The sequence below is a fragment of the Venturia canescens genome, chromosome 9, assembly GCF_019457755.1.
Source record: "Venturia canescens isolate UGA chromosome 9, ASM1945775v1, whole genome shotgun sequence".
NCBI classification, from domain to species: Eukaryota; Metazoa; Arthropoda; class Insecta; order Hymenoptera; family Ichneumonidae; genus Venturia; species Venturia canescens.
The window spans coordinates 9,114,005-9,136,396 of record NC_057429.1 but is presented as its reverse complement, the minus strand read 5'-3'; the positions used below and the strand labels follow the sequence as shown (position 1 = coordinate 9,136,396).

The window sequence follows — 22,392 nt, the reverse complement described above, 5'->3', positions numbered from 1 at the left end:
GAGACTCTACCGAGGGGCTTTTCGGAACTTTATCCCTTCAAACATATAATTTGATTTTATTTTTAACTTGGATACACAGGTCGAGTAAAAAGCAGGTAGGTTCATTTGTCGATCGGAGTATTTCTCGGTTCTATTTCCAACCAAAAACCGTCCTTAGGTATCAAATTGAAGCCTTTTTTAGAGAATTCGATGGGTGATTGAGCTCCTGGGCGCGGCTTCAGGCGACACTTTGCTAGGAGGTTAAACATCAGAACTTTGATTTCGAGGAGCGCGAATCGATTGGCGATGCACATTCTCGGTCCCATTCCAAAGGGAAGGTACGTCAGCGGGTCGATTTTCGACTTGGCATCGCCCATGAATCTTTCCGGATCGAATTTCTTTGGGTTCGGATAATACTTGGGGTCCCGTTGCACCGAGAAAGTTGGATACCAGACGCTCTGACCAGGTTCGATCGTGACCGGCTTGCCTCCCGGCAGAGCCGGAGGTAATTCGAACCTCTTGACGCACAATCTCTCCAGAAATAGATTGATCGGGTAGAGTCTGAGTGCCTCGCTGACGACGGCGTCGAGATACTCCATCCCGTTGATGGCCTCGTACGTCACATCGCCCTTCGCCAAGACGTCGTCTATCTCCCGGTGCAATTTCGCCTGCGCTTCCACACTCACGGCTATTTCATGGGCAACCAAACACATGGCCGTGGCAACGGATTCGAAGCCACCGAAGAAAAAAATGAACGCTTGAGCCGTAATTTCCTGGATGGTTAGATCCCGCTGGTGGTTTTCGCTGGATTTTTTCCCTCTCGATTCCATCATCAACTGGAGCATGTCGGGCCTCGTGATTCCCAGTTTGTCTCTCGTCTCGATCGCGTCGCGCACAATCTTCGAAAAGTACATTTCGACCTTGGCGGAGACCAACGATATCCCGAATATTTTAGCGAGTATTGGCGAGAGCCGAGCCACCAGGAGTTTCAGTCCTCGGAGACCGCTCAAATTCGTCGCGTCTTTTCCCAGAGCGTAAAATTCGTTGTCCGGATTCTTCATCGAGTCGATGCTGATCCCAAAGGCGCAAGTCGCTATCACGTCGTTCGCAAACCTCGTGAAAATATCTTTCGAATCAACTACTTTCGATTTAACCAAGGAAGCATCGACGAGCTCACTGATGAAGTTTTTCCCGCAGACCGACATGAGTCCGTACATGTTTTTCATTTTGCTGCTCGTGAAAGCTGGACTCAGGAGGGTTCTTACTTCCTTCCACTTTTCGCCGCGGAGAACAAACAGGTTTTTGCTGAAGAGAGGGTTCGATTCTGGGTCGAGGAAGTTCCGGTGGTCCGTAAAGTGGTCGAAGTTTTTTATGGTTATACTTTTCAGCAGTTCCGGCGACCTGATCAAGATCGTCGGCTCGCTGAAGTCGTAGAATCCAACGTAATCCGCTTCCTGCTTGAACTTGTACACGCTCTCGATCATATCGACGAAGTGGCTCCGCAAACACAAAACGGACGCTGAATTACCGATTATCGGCCAAGCCGTCGGATGCTCGATCCCCATTCTTGCGAGCTTGTTCCATTTCCTCCAGAGCAAGTACGGAATAACTCCGGCGAGGAGGCTGAGGATCAGAGCAATCCATTGCATCGTGTATGAGTTTTGAAAAATTTTAATCTTTTTATTCCCAACGATCTGACAAAGCTCGGTTTCTTGCCGCGGAGCACTTTATCGCTGGATACGATTTATCAGGACTGTTCGGCGAGCAGAGCAGGCGCCGGACTGCGTAGTAAATTTGCTGTTTTCCATTCTCGACCTTCGGGTGCAATCAACCTTGTTATCTCGTAGCTGATGTTTCGCTCGTTCCTAGATGACTCTGCGCGATGAGATCACACTTGAGCTTCGCTCTTTGCTGTATATATACAAAGACGATGTGGAGGGAGACGAAACCCGGTAGAGATGGAAGAATAACACTGTTAAGGAGTTTCGGTACAGAAGTCTAAATATTAAGAAATTGATGAAATTTGGTGATAATGTTCTTCAATATCAAGTGCGAAAATACAATTTTTTTCAAAATTTTCTTCTACCTAGTTATCGAGTAATTACGCATTAAAGCAGATTTCTTATGGCCGGAATGTATACCTATATATATGGAAACGCTATGCTTATACATGTGAACTTTAGTGATCAATTACTCCATAACTGTGTAGAAGAAAAATCTTAAAAAATTTGTATTGCCAAATTTGGCACTAAAGAATATGTTTACCAAATTTTATAAAATTCTGAACTTTTTGAAATTTTTTATGTTTTTAGCATGGTTTAGCATGGCAACATTGTATCGCCTGCACCGAAACTCCTTAAGGTGATGGAGCAATCGTTATCTCGCCACCGTGAGTGCGAGAAAGATAGCTGCAATTTTCGAAATTGAATATGTTTGACACGGTTCGATCAATAAAAAAAAGCCCCTGTCAGCGTATTTTTGCCATCTTTCCGCGTCCGCTGACAGAGTCTTTTTTTGATTAGTCAAACGACAGCGGAGAATTTTCATTTCGAAAATTCGAGGTGAGATTACTCGGCTGATCCATCACCTTAAGAGACGCGGTAGCGTCTCGACGCCAAATATTAAGGGGGTTGGATCGCGACGATACAATGTTGCCATGCTAAACGATGTTGAAAATATTAAGAATTTCAAAATTATAAGAATTTCATAAAATTTGGTAAATGTATTTTTTAAAAATATATAAGACGATATACATTTTTGCTACTTCGTAGAGGAAGCTATGTGACGATGAACATTTTTTTTTTCCAGTTTTCAATGTCAATGTGCTCAAAATGTCCAAAAACACCAAAAAATCGTGTCTAGAAAAAAATGTCCGGATGTGTGTGTGTGTGTGTGTGTGTGTGTGTGTGTGTGTGTGTGTGTGGCACTGCAAAATTTAAGGTATTACTGGATGGATAGCCCAGCCGATAAATTGTACCTGATCGGAATTTACGTACTCCGTGATGCAATAAAAATCTGAAAAAATTCAGCAACATTTGGAAAGTTATGAACTACAATTATCAATAATAATATTGCTCAAAAGTTATTAATAAATTGTTTAAATGAATAATTTTTTAACAATTTTACAGTAAACCCTTGTTTTTTTTTTACAAATCGAATGTGCGCATTTTTCTGAATGCTCATGATTTTTTTCAGAATTTTCGTGGATTTTTGAAATTGCCTTTTTTAAATTTTTTAAGTGGCTCTATTTGTACATTTTTGATCCAGTAACCTTGAGACTTTTCAAAACTGATGGTAAATATGTCTTCTAAAACATATCCATGCAAAATTCAAATTTTAAAAAAATTTTTTCAAAATTTTTTCAAGAAATTTCAAAAATCCACGAAAATTCGGAAAAAATTCATGAGCATTCGGAAAAATACACACATTTGATTCGTAAAAAAAAATAATAGGTCACCGCAAAATTATTGAATAATTAATTGTTTAAACAATTTGTTATTAACTTTTGGGCAATGTTATTATTAATAATTGTTGTTCATAGCTTTCCAAATGTTGTTGAATATTTCAGATATTTATTGCATCACGAAATACGGAAATTCCAATCAGATATAATTTTTGGTTGAGCTATCCATCCAGTTATACCTTAAACTCTTATAATTCGAAAACGATTTGAGATACAGGACTACCGTTTTGCATAGAAGTTAATCTGAACAAGCTCTTCATTCTCTGATAATTTTGAAATTTTATAAAAAAGAGTGTCGACGCTTCAACTTCCCGAAATTTTAAAATTTATTACTAATTTTTTTTTTTATAAATAGATTATCATAACAGAAAGGTTAGTATTGAATTTGGGAAATATCGGTCGAGCGGTTTAAATTTTATGATTTTTGAAATTTTACGAAAATATGAGTTTTTCGAAAAATCCGCTTTGATTTTTGGAAATTAATTTGGAAAAGTTAAAAGTCGATAGATAAGTTAAAATCTTATTTAAAAATAAATTAAAAGTAACAAATTGCTTTCTCAAGCTTTTAGAACAATGCTTAAAGCTTCCTCTATGAGGAAGCCAAAATGATAAATATAGCACCTCATAGAGTAAGCTCTGAGCATCCTGCATCTTCAGCACCGTGCATCTTCACCATCTTGAGGAAGCAATTTGGAAATTTCAATTTCCAGCATTTTTTTTTAAAGTTTTTTTTCTAGAGTTTACGTGTATAAGCATAGAGTTTACGTCTATGCAATTATAAATCTCGTGCATGAGAACTTCGATTTGACGCTCAATTATTCGATAACTATATGGTAGAAAAATTTGAAAAAAATTGTATTTGTATACTCGATGCCAAAAAATGTTATCACGAAACTTGATAAAATTCTCATTATTTTGATTTCGTGATCCACCCTCCTCAAAAGAAAAATAAACAGCCAGCGCGAGACCTGTTGCACGCGAATGCGCCGATTTTCTGCCATCACAACGCAATTACTGCTTTTTTTTTTTCGTTTTCACGAGTTCCGCCGGTTACTATACTCGAGCCAAATTCGTCGAGCAGAGACGAATTACGTCTAAACGAGTAATTTGATTCAAAAGCATCCGCAAGGACCCTTGGGACTTGTGATCGTTAATAGCATGCGGTTTTCACTTGTAGCGGCGTTTCTCGTCATGCGTGTTCAAATGTTTACGTTCCAATCGCACGTAAAGTGGGATGCGAATTTGGATAATGGATTTTGCCAAACGCTCGTTTCTTCTTGAATTTTCATTTTATCGAGCGTCGCATACCCGGAGATTTAGTTGCTTGAAATCAGTAGCAAAATCCAAAAATACATGCAAGTCCATGTTTTCGAATGCTGCACACGCCGTTATGCGTTTCGTTATTATTTTCAAAAATATATTCCGTTCCCGCAATTAGTCGAATTTCAGCTCGCTTCAGCTGCTTTAGTTACATGGAATAGAAACTCGTTTTGTTTCCGCGTGAAACTGATGCGGAGAAGATACTTAATTAATACATGTTTCGTCGTGCGCTGTCCTTGAATTCGCTAGAGCTCAATGGCGCCGTCACTCCCGCGAGGATTACGCGCACAATGGAGTGGGAGGTTATTATAAATAACGAGAAAAGAGACTCGGAAAAGGCGCTGTAGCAATCTGTTAGTACAAATTTTATTTGATGTTTGAGTTGAGTTACAGCAGTTTATTTGGATTTCTCCTCTCTTGAGTTCGTTAACGAACTGGAGCTTTCCTCGGCTCTATTTCGAGCCAAAATCCTTCCCTCGGGACGAAGTTGAAGCCCGTCTTTTTGAGCTCTATCGGCGAGCGGGCTCCCGGACGTGATTTCAAGGAGCATTTGGCCAGAAGATTGAAGATTAATACTTTAACTTCGAGGAGCGCGAATCGATTGGCGATGCACATTCTCGGTCCCATTCCAAAGGGAAGGTACGTCAGCGGGTCGATTTTCGACTTGGCATCGCCCATGAATCTTTCCGGATCGAATATCTTTGGGTTCGGATAATACTTGGGGTCTCGTTGCACCGAAAAAGTTGGATACCAGACGCTCTGACCAGGTTCGATCGTGACCGGCTTGCTTCCAGGAAGGGCCGGAGGAAGTTCGAAGCTTTTGGTGCAGACTCTTTCGAGAAATAGATTGATCGGGTAGAGTCTGAGTGTCTCGTTGACGACAGCGTCGAGATACTGCATCCCGTTGATCACCTCGTAAGTCGCGCATTTTTGGCTCGTCCGCTCCGCCAGAACCTCGTCGATCTCTCGTTGGAGTTTGTTTTGAACTTCCGAAGCGAGGGCTATTTCATGAGCGACCAAGCACATCACTGTGGCGACAGATTCGAAGCCACCGAAGAAAAATACGAATGCTTGTGCGGTCATGTCGCGAATCGTGAAATCCCTGCTTTTGTCTGGTTTTTTTTCATGCGATTCCATCATGAGCTGGAGCATGTCGGGTCTCGTTATTCCTTGCTTTTCTCTCGTCTCGATCGTTTCGCGTATAATATTCTCAAAAAACGATTCTACCTTCGGGGAAACGAATGTTCCACCGAGGAGTTTTTTCAAGAGTGGAAACATTCGAACCAAGACTAGTTTTAAGCCGCGAAGAGCGCTGAAATTCGTCGCGTCCTTTCCCAACATGTAGAACTCGTTGCTCGGATATTTCATCGAGTCTATGTTTATCCCGAATGCGCAAGTGGCTATAACGTCGTTTGAAAACCTCGTAAATATGTCTTTGGAGTTGACGATGTTCGACTTATCCAAGGAAACGTTGACGAGGTGCTCGACGAAATTATTCCCGCAGGTCGACATGAGCTCGAACATGTTTTTCATTTTGCTCCCTGTGAAAGCCGGACTCAAAAGAGTTCGTACTTCCTTCCATTTTTCGCCACGCAGAGCAAAGAGGTTTTTGCTAAAGAGCGACTCCGAATCGAGGTCAAAGAAATTCCGGTGGTCGGTAAAGTGATCGAAATGTTTGACGGCTATGTTTTTCAGTAGCTCCGGCGACCTGATCAGAATCATGGGATCGCGGAGGTCGTAGAATCCGACGTAATCGGCTTCCTCGTTGAATCTGTATATGCTTTCAATCATGTCGGTGAAGTGACTCCGGAAACAAACGACGGATCCTGAATTGCCGATTATTGGCCAAGCCGTTGGATGCAAAACTCCCATTTTTTTAAGCTTGTTCGGCTTCCGCCACAACAACAATTGTATTCCGATTGCTCCAATGAGAACCGATACGATGATGGTAAACCACTCCATTGTAGATTATTTGTCTATTCGACTATCTGAGATAACGTAATTTTTTTCACAGCAACTTATCGTCATACGAGAAAATAGCAACGAGGCACACGTATACACGAACCGCTTATCCCGAACAGCCACGACTGACTGCGTGTATCCATTGATATTTGTACCGCGAGACCGTCGTATATGTAGTCCGAGCTCATCCGTTATCAGATGTTTTTTTCGTTTCTTATTCCAATGCTTCAATACGTAATTTTTGTTCTCGAGCTCTCTGCCATTTAGTGTCCAGGATTGATGACTCGTGAATTCAACAATCACGAGTCAAAGAATAAAGAAAGAAGATCAAATATAAATATAGAATTCAAATCGATTCACGGGAGAAATATAATCAACTCGAACTCAAATAATTATGAAAAGATTATTTCATTGACATGCAAACTATACACGACTGTTTTAAGGAGGTTGGATCGCGACGATACAATGTTGTCGTGCTAAACCATGTTAAAAACATTAATAATTTCAAAATGGTAAGAATTTAATATAATTTGATAAATGTGTTCTTTAAGGAGTTTCGGTACAGGCGATACAATGTTGCCATGCTAAACCATGCTAAAAGCATAAAAAATTTCAAAAAGTTCAGAATTTTATAAAATTGTGTGAACATATTCTTTAGTGCCAAATTTGACGATACAAATTTTTTAAGATTTTTCTTCTACACAGTTATCGAGTAATTGATCACTAAAGCTGACGTGTATAAGCATAGCGTTTCCATATATATAGGTATACATTCCGGGCATAAGAAATCTGCTTTAATGCGTAATTACTCGATAACTAAGTAGAAGAAAATTTTGAAAAAATTTGTGTTTTCGCACTTGATGTTGAAGAACATTATCACCAAATTTCATCAATTTCTTAATATTTAGACTTTTGTACTGAAACTCCTTAAAAATATATATGACAATATACATTTTTTAAAATTTTTCTACCACTTAGCTTTCGAGTAATTGAACATTAAAGTTCACGTGTATAAGCGTAGAGTTTACATAGTTATACATCTCGTGCATAAGAACTTCGATTTAACGCTCAATTATTTGATAATCATGCGGTGTAAAATGTTGAAAAAAATTGTATTTGTATGCTTGATGCCAAAGAATGTTATTACCAAATTTTATCAAACTCTGATTATTTTGATTTCGTGATCCAACCTCCTTAAGTCACGACCGATAAATTAACTTCTTTTTTTTTCATTCCACGATCGTCTCTATAAAAAAAACTAAGGCCATCGATAGATCGATCGATGGTTAAATCTTTTCTATATTAATAGCTACTGAAAAAAAAAATTCTTAGCCCTCTAATTGTTGACTTCTTTTTGGTGTAAAAAGACGCTAGTTAAAATTCGAGCCTTTAATATTAACATTTAGATAGTCCGCATCGCACTTTTTTATTCTCCATAAGAATAACATTGGAAAACTGCATTTCGAATTGGATTCGAGAAAATCTTGATTTGAAACCTATGATAATATTATGAATCAGCAAAAACATGTATATAACAGAAATAAGCCACTTACAGTACGAGAATTCAAAAAAGAAGTAGTTCACGCCCTTAAGACTGCTATTTTGCAAAAATGCGAAAACACGTGAACATTATTTTCATATTTTTATAGAAATAGAATCCGTTTCATTTCATCATATTCATTCCTTTTCATTTTGGCGTAAGAAATATAAGAATTTGAGGGTGCCCGTTTTTTTTTTTTTTTTTTTTTTCGTACGCATGGTGAACTTTTCATCACTTTAGATAAGAAACATTTTGGTTTTGGTTTTATCGAAATCGGTTGAGTGCTTGTTGGTGAAACTGCAAAATCATCCCTTAACATGTATTACTTTCAAGGGTGGTTTTATCCCTTAAAACCGTTTTTCTGCCGATAAAAGAAAATACGCGTCTCTTACTTTTGAATGCTCTTTCACATATAGCAGTTTCAAGAAAATCGGATGGGGACACCAAAGAGATGTTTCTTGTTAGCTTAGATCATCTTTTTCTTCAAGGGTCCCCTCTCTAATTTCTCTTTTTACTTTTCGTGCCATCAATTCGAACTGTCTGGCGTATATGCATAGCTCTATCCTTGGTTCCTTGTTAAATTGTTCCTCTCGTTTCCTTTTTAATTCCTCTCCTCTGGCTTTTTCATCATTATTTATTGCCTTTTTTTTCTAATATTATTTCACGAACAAGCGATGGTTCCGGACGTTTTTATTATTCTACGCTGATCTATATATTACTCCGACAATATTTCTCTTCTGCACATTAGTTGTAAATTATCTTTTAAAGTTTTTGAGTGCACGCACGTAATCGACCATTAATTTCGTTTCTGTCTTCACATCTGTGTGTGTTTCAGAAACAATTGTTTTTGGTTAAAAAATAAATTCAAAAAAGAAAAATAGAAAAATTTTCAAAAAGATCTCACGAATAGATAAAAATTACATTATAGAAAAAATTATATTTTCGAAATTACGCTTTTATGTATTTGTGAACTTTTTCAATATTTGTAGTTTTTATCAGTAATTTATCATTTGTCATCAATCATTTATCAATTTAATCACAATAATTTTTGTGATTTTTATTTTGTAAAAAAGTAATTTTTATCAGACATTTGTCGATAAAGCAATCGCGTAGATAGATGCAAACTCGTGATTTCCGATGACTCAGTCAGTTATCCGATAGCAGTTTTATTTGACACGTGTAGAGTATTGTTGTTCCACAATTTGTAATCGCGCATCGATCGCGTACCCGCGGGACGTTTTTACGTAAATATTCACCAATTTTCCTGAAATTACATTAGAAAATATTAAACATGGTGTGCAACCCACGCAGAAAAGGAAGTTGCTATTTTCCTCTCACCTTCGATCTTGAACTCGACCTCCAAAATTCCAACTCTCACTTTTACATATTCCGCATGTTTATCTCGACGCGTATCTTGATCGCTGAAATCCAAAACGTTCTCCCGAAGCTTATACTTTCAGTTGCATCGAGAGATATTATTTTTGTTGAAAAAATAATTTGGAATAACTGAGAAGGTTTCCGCGAGCAAGTGAATTCGGCGATGTCATAAGTTCTAGTTTTTGTTGTTACCATGTTGATGAATTCACAGATCACAGATATAAAATTCTACATCTATATCCACTAACAATATACGTCGGAAGAAATATTTTTTTCATTCGAAAAACTATTTAATTACACAAATTATTTATTTTCTTTTTTCGATCCACGAATCCATTTCGTTTCGGCACGATCGTTTCGGCGCGAGAACGTTCAGGCGTGAGAAATATCGAATTAATCGAACTTTTATTTTTCTACGATGATTCTTTTTACATAAAAAAACCCACCCAACGATTCCGCACACACATCGAAAGTGTTCCAAGGAATTTCCCATAAATCTTCATTTCTTCTATTACATTTTTTTATTTTATTTCAAAATAGTATTTATTACCAAACTCGGAGGAATTTTCAAAACATTTTGCTCAAAAATATCTATGGGCGGGGTAACGTCTTTATTTGAAACGTGACGCACCCTTTCTCGCAGTATACTTCAATGTCTACCTTAATTTGTTTATTTGTATGTTTTTCATTTTCCATGTTAATTCACGAAGAGAAATAGGAAACGCGAAAGTTAAAGCAGCCAGAGCGGTTTAAAACGTTGATGCGGAGTGAGAGAGCTTATTTTACAAAATACACAAAGTACAACAAGGCAAAAGAAATTATATAAGTAAATATTAAATAGGGACACGATTTATTCAGTTTATAACAATAATTCAACTTTTAGGTGAGAATAATTAGAGCAGAAATAATTTTATTCGGGAAACATGACTTTCCTCGAAAACAATAACGAGAAGCGAAATCATATCTGAATGAAATATCATTGAAAAACTCGAGATCCGTCGATTAAGCCTCCGGCGACGCCGCCTCCGAGGATGATCGAAAAAAAAATCGCCTCGCACGTAATCGAAATAATTATAAAATATGAATAAACACATGTGCTCGTCAAAAAACACACAACGAATTATCTCGATCTTGTTGCGCTTATCTTCGCTTTTGAATAATAGAACGAAAATACTTTTTTGCGGAGCGCGTCGATGTCGTCATGGAGCAGAATTTCTGGGTTGAATTTCCAGCCAAAATCCTTCCTCGGGGGCAAAATTGAAACCGACCTTACTGAGCTGTATCGGCGAGCGTGCTCCCGGACGAGGTTTCAGGCAACATTTAGCCAGTAGGTTAAAAAAAAATACTTTAATCTCGAGGAGTGCTAATCGATTCGCGATGCACATTCTCGGTCCTATTCCGAAGGGGATATACGTGAAAGGGTTTACGTGCGACTTGGCACAGCCGGTGAATCTTTCAGGGTCGAATTTATCCGGGTTTATATAATATTTGGGATCTCGGTGTACGGAGAATGTCGGAAACCAAACATTTTGTCCAGGTTCGATCGTGATCGGTTTGCCCCCGGGGAGAGCTGGAGGAAGTTCGAAGCTTTTGGTGCAGACTCTTTCGAGAAAAAGATTGATCGGGTAGAGTCTGAGGGTCTCGCTGACGACGGCGTCGAGGTATTGCATCTGTTTGATCACTTCGTAAGTCACATTTCCATGCGTCTCGGCGAGAACGCTGTCAATCTCGTTGCGCAGTTTCGCCTGAACTTCTGAATCAACGGCTATTTCATGGGCGATTAAGCACATGGCTGTGGTCGTCGAATCGAAGCCACCGAAGAAGAATGTGAGTGCTTGCGCTGTCATGTCACTGGTCGTCATACTCCGGCTTCCCTCCGAGACTTTTTCTCCCGACTTCATCATCAACTGGATCATATCCGGTCTCACGATTCCGTCCTTCTTTCTTATCTCGATCGCCTCTCTTACAACGTTCTCAAAAAATAATTCTGTCTTCCGAGGAATGATCGTTATTCTAAAGAGCTTTCCAAGTCTCGGAGAGAGCCGAGTTAGCAGCAGTTTTAATCCTCGCAGTCCCCCCAAATTCGTCACTTCTTTACCCAACACGTAAAAATCGTTGTTCGGATTCTTCATCGAGTCGATGCTGATGCCAAAAGCGCAAGAAGCTATGACGTCGTTTCCGAACCTCGTGAAAATCTCCTTGGAATTTACGACACTCGATTTCGCCAATGATACGTTGAGCAGATGCTCCATGAAGTTTTTCCCACACGCCGAAATGAGTTCAAACATATTCTTCATTTTGCTACTCGTGAACGCGGGGCTCAACAAGTTTCTCACTTCCTTCCACTTTTCGCCGCGGAGAGTGAAAAGGTTTTTGCTCAAGAGCCGGTTTGATTCCGGATCGACGAAATTACGGTGGTCCGTAAAATGATCGAAGTTTTTTACGGCTACACTTTTTAGTAGTTCCGGTGACCTCAGTAAAATAACTGGCTCGCTAAAGTCATAGAATCCAACGTAATCCGCATCCTCGTTGAATCTGTATACGCTCTCAATCATTTCGGTTAAATGTTTACGGGAAAACAGCAGAGATCCCGAGTTGCCGATTAAAGGCCAAGCCGGCGGATGCAAAACTCCCATTCCTTTGAGTCTGTTTGATTTTCTCCAGTGCACCAGATAATGTATACCGATCGCTCCAACAATCACCGCCACAATCAGCGCTGACCACTCCATCGTAGATTTTTTAATCGCTTCACGATCCGAAACGATGCGCCGGTTGCAGCACAGCGGTTCGAGGAACTTCTCGTCACAAGAAGTTCTCGTCGAACACTAATTTTTGCTTTAAAAACGTACGAACCCCTTTTCCGAAGCCGGCATATCTGAAACAGTATTGTATTTTTCAGAGTTTAACGCTTTTGACCGATAAGGACGCTGCTATCGCCGACGAACTGCGAAACTCCATTATCGTTGTGAAATTGCTGCGCGGAGAGTCGCCCAGCATTTTCAAGTACGACAATGAAAGAAGACTGTTGCTAAGTTTAGAGTACTAATTAGAGTACGGTTGAGGCGGGGTGTTCAACGAAACCGTGGAAGAACAATAGACAGCAACAATTTGCAGAACGAAAGTTTCTAGCGAACAAACGACTCACGAATTATTCGAAAGAAATATCTATTCATTTTTAAAGCAATTGTTTCGACATTGAAAAGCGAGTTTGCAGGATCCTGATAATCACCGGTACACGAATGCGTACTTGCTTTTTTTTCGATACATGGAAGAGGTACGTGTAACTTAAGGAGGGTGGATCACGAAATCAAAATAATCAGAATTTGATAAAATTTGGTGATAACATTCTTTGGCATTGAATACACAAATACAATTTTTTTCAAATTTTTTTATCACATGGTTATCGCATAATTGAGCGTTAAATCGAAGATTACCAATTTTGGAATACCAATTCACGATTGGTATTCCAATCGTGAATAACTCCTGAAGAAGTAAATTTAGGGAAAAATACCAAGAGACCTTTTTTGGAGAGCATCAAATTTGCTTCAAGAATCTGTCATGGTTTCATTTTTATATTCATTGATTCGTTAGTTACAAAATTCCAAAGTAAAACAGTCAAATCGAAAAAATATATCGATTTAAAAAGCTTAATAACTCGGAAACGGCTCGTCTGAAGAACATTTTCAATTAGACCTTTTTTGTAGGGAATTCAATTTTGTATAAAAATGAGTGAAAATAAATTCTTTTCACTCCAATCTCCTAGCAGTTTTGACGTAAAACATCGAGTCATGCATAAAAATCAAAAACCGCAATGATAGGCCTCTTAAAATTAATATTAAGGGCTCTAACTTTCACCAAATTTTTTTTTCGTCATTCTGAATAATATTCTCGATATATTTTTTGGAAAAAAAAAATATTGATTTTTTTGGCCCAGCCTAATGTAAACTCTATGCTTATACACGTGAACTTTAGTGTTCAATTGCTCGAGAGCTATGTGGTAGAAAAATCTAAAAAAATGTATATTGTCTTATATATTTTTAAAGAATACATTTACCAAATTTGACTAAATTCTTATCATTTTGAAATTCTTCATATTTTTAAAATGGTTTAGCATGGCAACATTGTATCGTCGCGATCCACCCTCCTTAACTGAATTGATAAAAAAAAAATTAGTGTCGAAGACTGACCGAGGGTAATAAAAACTGCGTTCATCACCCAAAGATCAGGCAGCATTTCTGGGCTCCATTTCCAACCAAAATCCTTCTTCGGGCATAAAATTGAAGCTTCTTTTTTTGAGCTTCATCGGCGAGCATGCCTCTGGTCGTGGTTTTAGATAACACTTTGCCAAAAGATGAAAGAATAATACTTTGATTTCGAGAAGTGCGAATCGATTAGCGATGCACATTCTTGGTCCTATACCGAAAGGGAGATACGCGAAAGGATTGACATTCGACTTGACGCTGCCCATGAATCTTTCCGGATCGAATTTTTCCGGATTCGGATAATATTTGGAATCTCTCTGAATGGAGAATGTCGGGTAGAAAACACTTTGACCGGGTGCGATGGTGATCGGTTTCCTTCCAGGGAGAGCCGGTGGCAGCTCGAAACTCTTGGTGCACAATCTCTCGATAAACATATTGATAGGGTAAAGCCTCAACGTTTCGTTAACGACGGCATCGAGATACGGCATGTCATTGATCGCCTCGTAAGTCACTTTTCCACTGGTTGCCGTCACAACTTCGTCTATCTCGTCCCGCATCTTTTGTTGAACTTTAGCATCGATCGCTATTTCATGAGCAACCAAGCACATGGCCGTGGCAACCGATTCGAAACCACCGAAGAAGAACCCGACTGCTTGCGCCGTCATGTCCAAAATCGTTAGTTTCCGGCCTTGGTGTGATTCGTTTCCCTTCGTTTCCATCATCGATTGAATCATATCGGGCCGCGTTATTCCTTCTCGATCTCTCATCTCGACAGTCTCCCTCACAACATGCTCGAAAAATTTTTCTACGTGGGGAGGGAAGAATGATCCACCGATGAGTTTGCCGAGTGGGGGAAAGAGACGCACCAGCAACATCTTTAATCCACGAGCTCCATTGAAATTTGTCGCGTCCTTCCCCATCATGTAAAAAGTATTGGTTGGATGCTCCATCGAATTCACGCTGATCCCAAATGCGCACGTAGCCACCACGTCGTTTGCGTATCTCGTTAAAATATCTCTAGAATCGACGACGTGAGATTTTTCCAGTGTAACGTTGACCAAGTAATCGACAAAGTTTTTCCCGCAGTCCGACATTAGTTCGAACATGTATTTCATTTTGCTACCGGTGAATGCGGGGGTCAAAAGATTTCGTACTTCCTTCCATTTTTCGCCACGAAGCGTGAAGAGATTTTTACTGAACAGTGGGTTCAGTTCTGGATCAACGAAATAACGATGATCCGTGAAATGATCGAAGTTCTTGACGACTATACTTTTTAGTAGTTCCGGCGATCTTATCAAAATCACAGCCTCCTTGAAATCGTGGAATCCAACGTAATATGCATCTTCGTTTAATCTGTAGATGCTCTCAATCAAATCAGTGTAATGCATTCGTCCACTTATCAGAGCTGCCGAATTTCCAATAACTGGCCAAGCTTTTGGATGCAAGACTCCCAGCTTTTTCAATTTATTCGATTTTTTCCATCGTAAGTATTGAACACCGATAGTTACAATGAGAACTGCGACGATCAAAGGTAACCACTCCTTCGCAGATAGAGTGTTCTTCATAATAATACTGTTTTTTGAAGAACTTTCCATTATTCTGTCAAATGGGCGTTTAGTCGACGCTTACGAAATGCTCGCCAGCTCCGCACGCTCGCTACTGACTGAACGAATCTCAGCTCAACGCGCGACCTTCGGACTTTATCGACGCAATTACCTTCTATCAGCCGATTCATTTTTCTCGCAACCATTCTGTTTACATGATTTTTATTGCGTTCTGCGAGAAGCGTAAAATAGATATGAAGAATCCACGTGGCGCCTCCAGCGTCGAAAACCAACAACTTTATTACTGATAACTGTGTTTCTTTTTCCAATCGAATTTTCTGTGAAATTACGAAGAAAAACATGAGAAATTGAAACATAGAACAAGTCGAAATAAACTCGTTTGATGCATGCCGGTAAGAATGTAAGATAAAAATATTTGATGTATAAAAGGTAATAGATGCGCTTTCGATGCACGTACTTTCTGTTTAAATTTATTTAACCTGTTTCGGAATATGGAATAAAGTCGATACTAAAATTATCAATCATTTCTTATTCAGCTAATGAATGAGAATTGAAAAAATAATAAGTGATGATGACATGACCTAAAAATATTTTTCAGTGTCTCAATAAGGTTGAATATGTGAATAACGAAATTTGGATAAAAAGAACTTTTCAAACCGTTTTACCCTCTCGTGCACTTCCACGTTCTCATTATTTGACATTTATTTTTATCGGTGCTACGATTAAAATATTTCTATTCTAATCGCTTTATCAATAGAAATATCCTCAAGCAAAGTATTTCAATCCGAATGTCTGTGCCAAATGAGAAAAATCAACATTGATGTCTCTATATTCTTGACTTTTTATATATATACAGAGCAAGACTGTGAGATCGTCTGGCAATAGAATAGACGCGTACTATAAGAATGACTTTTGATAAATGTTCACAAGTCAGAGCGAACTCCTTCGCCAGGTCCAGGCGGAGGAGCAGTCAGAGATGTTGGTCCTCCTGCCGGCTCTGCTGCAAATCTTTCCACTTTTTGAGGGCCCGGAGGTGGCCTTTCACCTTTTTTCAATTTGTTTATTATATCAGTTGTTGTCTCTGCCGTGAGATCTTCCTGAAAGTAGGGTACAAGAATTTCTGTTAATTCAAACTGTCTTTTCGTCAAACAGGGAATAACATGGATTCGTGAGTTTTAAGATTTCAATTATTGATTAATAGAAAACTTTTGTTGTTCCCAATAGAATAGAACAAATTATAAAAACTCCCATACTTGTTTCTACTTTCAAGTGTTCAGTGACATGATCTTCTGAATATTGTTTTTTCATTAAAAAGAATAAAAATGTGCTCGTTCCCATACTTTGACTTGGAGCTTTGCTGAACGAAAGTTTCAATGAGTTCCCAATAACACGAATTTCATCTGTTCTAGTAACTAAAAGCGGTCAATATAAAACAATGAAGTTCTAGGAATGTTCATATTTTTGTAACATACGTAATAATCGTCGTTGACTTGAATCATCGGAGCATTGGCACACGCACCCAAGCATTCAACTTCAGAAATGGTAAACATATTGTCAGAGGAGGTAGCTCCAACTTCGGTGCCAGTAGCGTTGCAAACTGCTTTGAGTACGGAGTCAGAATCTCGGAGCCAACAGGGAGTACAGGTGCAAACTTGGACATGATATTTCCCCATGGGTCGTCTATTGAACATAGTGTAAAAAGTGGCAACTTCGTAAACTCTCATGTTTGGTAAATTGAGAATCTCTGCAACTTTGTGCATTGCGGATATCGGAAGCCAGCCGTGTTGTCTTTGAGCAAGATCCAGCAGAGGCATCATAGCTCCGCGTTTGTGACCTTCAGGATAAATGGCAAGTATCGCCTCGATTCTCTTTTTGTTGGCATCGTTGAACTCGAAGGGAATATTTGGATTGTCCTCTTTTGAGTCACGATGCTGCAGAGTAATTGGTTCGTGTTATTTTTGATGAACGATAAAATGAAACCGATCGAAGTTTTTCAAAATGTTGTGTAATTCTGCAAACTTACAACGAACAGGTGATCCGATCTCTGAATGGCCGAAGTTTGCACCCCTCTAATATTTTTAAGGGCCTGTCAAACAACACCGAAAACATTGGGGTTATATAAGTAAAAAAACAGGTTAGGAAATTCGATTCTAGCATAAATTCAACCCCTTATCTGGATTGGATTTCTTACCGAGAGGCTGCAAGCCTTTCGCAGGGACGCGAGCATCGTTCAACGATTTTATTACACCGATTTGACTAATTGTTTCTTATTCGAAACGCAATTGTGCAATTATATATTGCACAGATTGCACATATATTGAACCATCGAGTTCTGTGAAACCCGAAGTTGTCAGAATGGGGGCGAAGCGAAGAACTATGATCAATATGCAGCACCGAGACGGAACAGAGCGCCACTAGCGAGAACTCGTAGAATTTGCGCTCAATTCGAATCGTCGTTCTGTTATTTGCTCTGAAATCAAAAAATGAATAACAACGAGAGAAAAATTTGATTGGGTACAACATTGAAATATCTGCTTCTGGAAATGCACATAAAAAAGTGGTTACATCAAATATTTTGTGTTCGTAATAAAAAAATGGTTGATTATTTACCAAAATTAAGCAAAATATATAGATCCAGACAAAACATTCAAATTCCAAATTAAATACTCGACCTCTAAGAATGAGTACCGATATTTCATTTCCACGTTTACTATTCCATTTGTTATCTCATGAAATCCGAGACAAAATGATGCATTGGACTTGGGACTGTGTATTATAATAATTAAAATCTTGGTACGGTGTACGAATAATCTCTTCGGACTTCTATGAGACGAGACCGAGAATTGTGAAGCTATTTTCATCGTTTTGATCACAATCTGGGATTGAGAAATAATCGCAATTCTATTTATACTGCAGAAATCAATAAATGGTTATGTCACGATCGACAGATGTTTATATCATAGAAAAGTGTTTATTGAGCATAGTTACATATTACAATTTTCAATAATACAATAATATAGTGATAAAAGTGTTGATGACAGTAATGAGATATAATAATAACGATGATACTTTTTTCAACAGATAATAATAATAATTCAATATTACACTTATAAACGTAAGTTATAAAAAAAAAAAAAATTCTCATTCGTATGGGGGCTTGACTAGCATATTAAAAGCATAGTAAAATAAAGCACGTCGGAAATATAGAATCAAACAATTCGATTAGTTCTCGAAGGATATGATATACGTTATTGAATTTTACTGTTTGTTTTCTTTTTTTTCTTGAAATAAATAATGCAATTGAGAACAAAAAGAAAAACAAAAACATTTGTCAAAATATACAGGAGTTGAATTGAAATAATTGGTGTTTTGGCGTGTTATCATATTAACACCAAGTTCGTTTGTACGCTTATCTCGATGGGGGCTTCTAAATGGGGGAAGGTGGAGGAATCGTGTTTTCTTCAGAGTATAAAATTCGTCGATATTGGAAAATGAAAGAACAATGTATACAACCTCCAATAAATATAATAGTCTTGCATTAAAATACGTTTCGCTTATGAGATAGATTTTTTCTTCTCTTTATTCCTCATTGTCATAAAAAGTACTTAAAATAGAGTGTCTAGTCTAGGCTTTCGTGTTCTATTCTAAAATTTGTATCAAGAGGATTTATACGTGATTATACGATGACGTACATTATACTTTTGCTTCTTATCGTTTGTTTTTGGGTTTTTTTTTTCACTTGTTTCGTAGTTTCTATCGCTCAATATTATTGCATTTTTCCAAATGATTGTTTTTTTTTTTTATTTCTTCCCTTCTGCCAATCTATGTTCTGGTTTTTTTTTTCCATTTCCATACGTTTCGCTCGTACGCGATTGTTTTACAATTCAAATCTTATTCCATTTCTCAGACGAACTACATTTTTTATATAAATGATTGAATACTGAATAAACATATGGTCTTAGTCGACGTTGTCGCAGCGTACAACATTCAAGATCGAGTTTTTCATCGAGTTTTATTTTGAAAAATTATTTCATCTGTCAATATATATTTGTTCACACGAATTCTTCAAAATCTTTCTTTCAAAAATTTCCCAAGTTCTTCATTTTTCTTCGTATCTCGGGCTTAGCAACTTCAAGCTTGTATAAAAAGTAGAATCCAAAATATTGGATTTTGGGAAGAGAGATTGTTGTCGACGAGATTTGTTAATTTCAACTAAAATTCGAAACCTTCTCGAATTTGCCTATCCTTAAAGAGAACAGCTTTAAAAATCGACATACATCAATCAACGATTTACGCTTTTATCAATGGCAAGAGCACGTTGTGAGTCAGAAAATTCGTCAATGAATTGTTGTAAAAACAATTCACCTAATTAGATCTCGGCAAAATAAAAGAATTTGAAGAAGGAGAAGGGGGACGAATGAGGAGCTGTATATCGTGAATGGAGCATTCGAAACAGCCTTGTTATCGATTGTAAAAAGTATCGATATCGTGGATAAACACGTCCAGTCGCTAAACTCGTTGCACACAAGAATCGGTAATAGCCTGTGACAAAGTTGTATGTATATGTTTGGTCAAGGGGGAGGAGGGAGGCGACGGCGAATCTCTTAGCCATTCGGCGAAAGCCCATCGAACTGATTAATACTTAAATGCGAGAATACAATACACGTACCTCATGCAAAAGGACATACAATTTTGAATATCCACTAGATTATCCAGATTTTTTCTCGTTTCTTTTTTTCATTATTCTTCCTCTTACACAAAACATTCATATATAATTGGGTACGATTATCGGAGATCGAGGAACATTTTTTTCCGAGGAAAAAAAGAAAACGATCGAACGTCTTTCCGCTATGATCCTTTGAAATATCTACAAAACTCAATGATTCATGTGCCAAGAGTTTCAAGGTAATTGAAAATCCTTTTGTTTTTTCGGAAGTCAAAGAATACAGAATGAAGCTATGTAATGACTCGCTCACGATCACGAGTCGCTTCGTGCCGACCAACCCAGATTAACAGTAGCTTATAATCCTATTTCTAGATCACGTTTGTGGATTAGCGGCGTCGATTTTTTAACTGGTGGTTCTTTCTTCATGAGCTGATAGTTGTTCTCGGCCATGCGATTTTCGCGTCGATCCGTTTATAAGCGAATAGGCAGTGAGAGATTTCCTGTGGGCATTCCTGATCACCGAGTAGAGTTTCTGAAAGAAATATTCAAGTATAAATAAGAAGATTACAAAAAGTGTTTAGTCCACACGTCTTAGCAATTCGTACGTAAAAAAAAGTTTAAATTTACCCTCGCCTTGCACCAGTTTGAACAGCCCGTAGTCCTGAGGATTCGTGCATCTTATTTTGTGGGCAAGAATTCGACAAACATCTCGCGTATTCATGTTCGGTCGTATCGGAAGTGTTCGTGTGTTTAGCGAGCCATGAAGTTCGTCCGGTACCAAAATTCTTAACACCGAAGAGCAGTCGGGAGTTCCACATCCCTATGAAAAATTCGAATCGATTTTTCTTTAAATTTATCAGAATTTTGCCTGGAATTTGATGGATCAGAAAATTCATGGAAAAATACAATTTCATTGTTAACGTCGAGGTTCCAATCAATTACTTTATAAATTGGTCTCATTGGAGAAACTGAGTGAAAGCAACTTTTTTTTTCCCCCAAGAAACTTTGTTGACTCGATGCCCTTGAATTTCCTAATTCTCTTTACTCTTCACAGAGCAAATGGTCCCTGTATTTTGTGAGCCCTTTCGATTAAAAGAAACAAGCGGAATGATTGAGAATTTGAATTTCAACGAAGACATTCGTGAACGAGTGCACAAAATAAAGGATCAGATAAAAATGAAAGTTTTCGGATCATTTTATTCAGAAGAAAAACGACAAACAGCGTGAACAAAGACGAGTCAAGGAGAGAATAATTTAACGCAAACAAGAACACTCACAAATATAAACAATGTCACAAAATAAACCAAGTAAAAATACGAGTTTTTTAATATGTTTATTCAGAAAAAAAACGACGAATTACGCCAATGAATATGAACGAAAAATATTTGGCAACAGAAAATCGATTATGGACAATCACAAACAAATATAAGTGAATTAACAAAATGAAAAATCAATAAAAATACGTGCTTTCGAATAGTTTTATTAAGAATCCAAACGACGGATAACGATCCTGATATTCGTGTACGTGTCGTTGTTTAATTTTGGCAGAATAATCCGTAGGTCAAAACACAATATTAATAATATAACAAATGGAAGAAATGGTAAACTTCATGATGATTTCAGTAGAAAGAGAGGAGCGGATTACATCGCAGTTTGTTTGGTTATTTGGTGTATTTTTGGTCGAATTCGAAAGGTCCGAGTAGTTAGTTATAAGGCTAATTGCTCACGTTCAAAGTAGACATGGTTCCTTGGCTCGATTTAAAGGTTTTGAGTACGTGCACAGCGCTGGACAAAGTTGTCAGATAATATCCACCCTCGCCAGTTAAGAGGGAAGGATGGAGAAGGCCCCACATATATTCAGCCTCGACTTCGGCATCGACCACCTTTCCTCGTACCAATACCCACACGAGCAAAGGTAAAAGATCATCGGCTCCCAAGGTCACGTGTCTTCCGGAGTTGGCGTGCTTCACCTGTGAATCGTCGGCGACCGAATGAATCACAAATTTATAGCAACGACAAATCCTATTTATAGTTCGGATCATAGAATAGATCGGATCAATGAAAAATATAAAAATTCAGCTTTTTATCAATAAAATTCGACCAGTTTCGACTGAATCGATAAAAAAATATGAAACAAAAGCTATTCTCAAATGGAGGAAAACCAAAACGATAGTTACCGAGTTAAATATCGCGGAAATCGCAGCCAGTAGATTCTCCAGTTTTTCCAATGGAGAGTCAGACTTTTGCAAACGGTCGATGTACCTCAGGATCTTTTCAAGGCTCGCGTCGGATGGTGGTATGATTTTCGGCTATCAACA

General features: G+C 38.2%; 6 protein-coding genes across 14 annotated transcripts in view; all 6 read right to left on the bottom strand.

Moving 5' to 3' along the window:
• Positions 1-36: 36 nt before the first annotated feature.
• Positions 37-1,890, bottom strand: LOC122416539 (cytochrome P450 9e2-like). The gene has a single exon (XM_043429594.1). The coding sequence runs from the start codon at positions 1,626-1,628 to the stop codon at positions 102-104; it is 1,527 nt and encodes a 508-aa protein (XP_043285529.1). The 5' UTR covers positions 1,629-1,890; the 3' UTR covers positions 37-101.
• A 3,222-nt stretch (positions 1,891-5,112) lies between these two features.
• Positions 5,113-6,876, bottom strand: LOC122416080 (cytochrome P450 9e2-like). Its single transcript, XM_043428762.1, has one exon. The coding sequence runs from the start codon at positions 6,722-6,724 to the stop codon at positions 5,189-5,191; it is 1,536 nt and encodes a 511-aa protein (XP_043284697.1). The 5' UTR covers positions 6,725-6,876; the 3' UTR covers positions 5,113-5,188.
• Positions 6,877-10,474: 3,598 nt separating this feature from the next.
• On the bottom strand, positions 10,475-12,389 carry LOC122415999 (cytochrome P450 9e2-like). Its single transcript, XM_043428650.1, has one exon. The coding sequence runs from the start codon at positions 12,368-12,370 to the stop codon at positions 10,841-10,843; it is 1,530 nt and encodes a 509-aa protein (XP_043284585.1). The 5' UTR covers positions 12,371-12,389; the 3' UTR covers positions 10,475-10,840.
• Positions 12,383-16,046, bottom strand: LOC122415998 (cytochrome P450 9e2-like). Its single transcript, XM_043428649.1, has 2 exons — positions 13,829-16,046; positions 12,383-12,516 (listed from the first exon to the last, which is right to left on the bottom strand). The coding sequence occupies exon 1, from the start codon at positions 15,436-15,438 to the stop codon at positions 13,864-13,866; it is 1,575 nt and encodes a 524-aa protein (XP_043284584.1). The 5' UTR covers positions 15,439-16,046; the 3' UTR covers positions 12,383-12,516; positions 13,829-13,863.
• Positions 16,047-16,199: 153 nt separating this feature from the next.
• Positions 16,200-17,776, bottom strand: ND-24 (NADH dehydrogenase ubiquinone). The gene is made up of 4 exons (XM_043428655.1): positions 17,600-17,776; positions 17,432-17,494; positions 16,881-17,339; positions 16,200-16,505 (listed from the first exon to the last, which is right to left on the bottom strand). Exons 1-4 carry the CDS (start codon positions 17,633-17,635, stop codon positions 16,332-16,334), a joined length of 732 nt encoding a protein of 243 aa, XP_043284590.1. The 5' UTR covers positions 17,636-17,776; the 3' UTR covers positions 16,200-16,331.
• A 1,186-nt stretch (positions 17,777-18,962) lies between these two features.
• Positions 18,963-22,392, bottom strand: part of spri (sprint) — a 163,902-nt gene continuing 160,472 nt past the window's right edge. For all 9 annotated transcript variants that reach the window (XM_043428631.1, XM_043428632.1, XM_043428640.1 and 6 more), the window contains 4 exons: positions 22,252-22,383; positions 21,802-22,044; positions 20,702-20,894; positions 18,963-20,606 (listed from right to left, as the gene is read on the bottom strand). In XM_043428631.1, the coding sequence (XP_043284566.1) occupies positions 20,497-20,606; positions 20,702-20,894; positions 21,802-22,044; positions 22,252-22,383 (678 nt within the window). In that variant the 3' untranslated portion in view covers positions 18,963-20,496. The remainder of the gene's footprint in view (positions 20,607-20,701; positions 20,895-21,801; positions 22,045-22,251; positions 22,384-22,392) is intronic.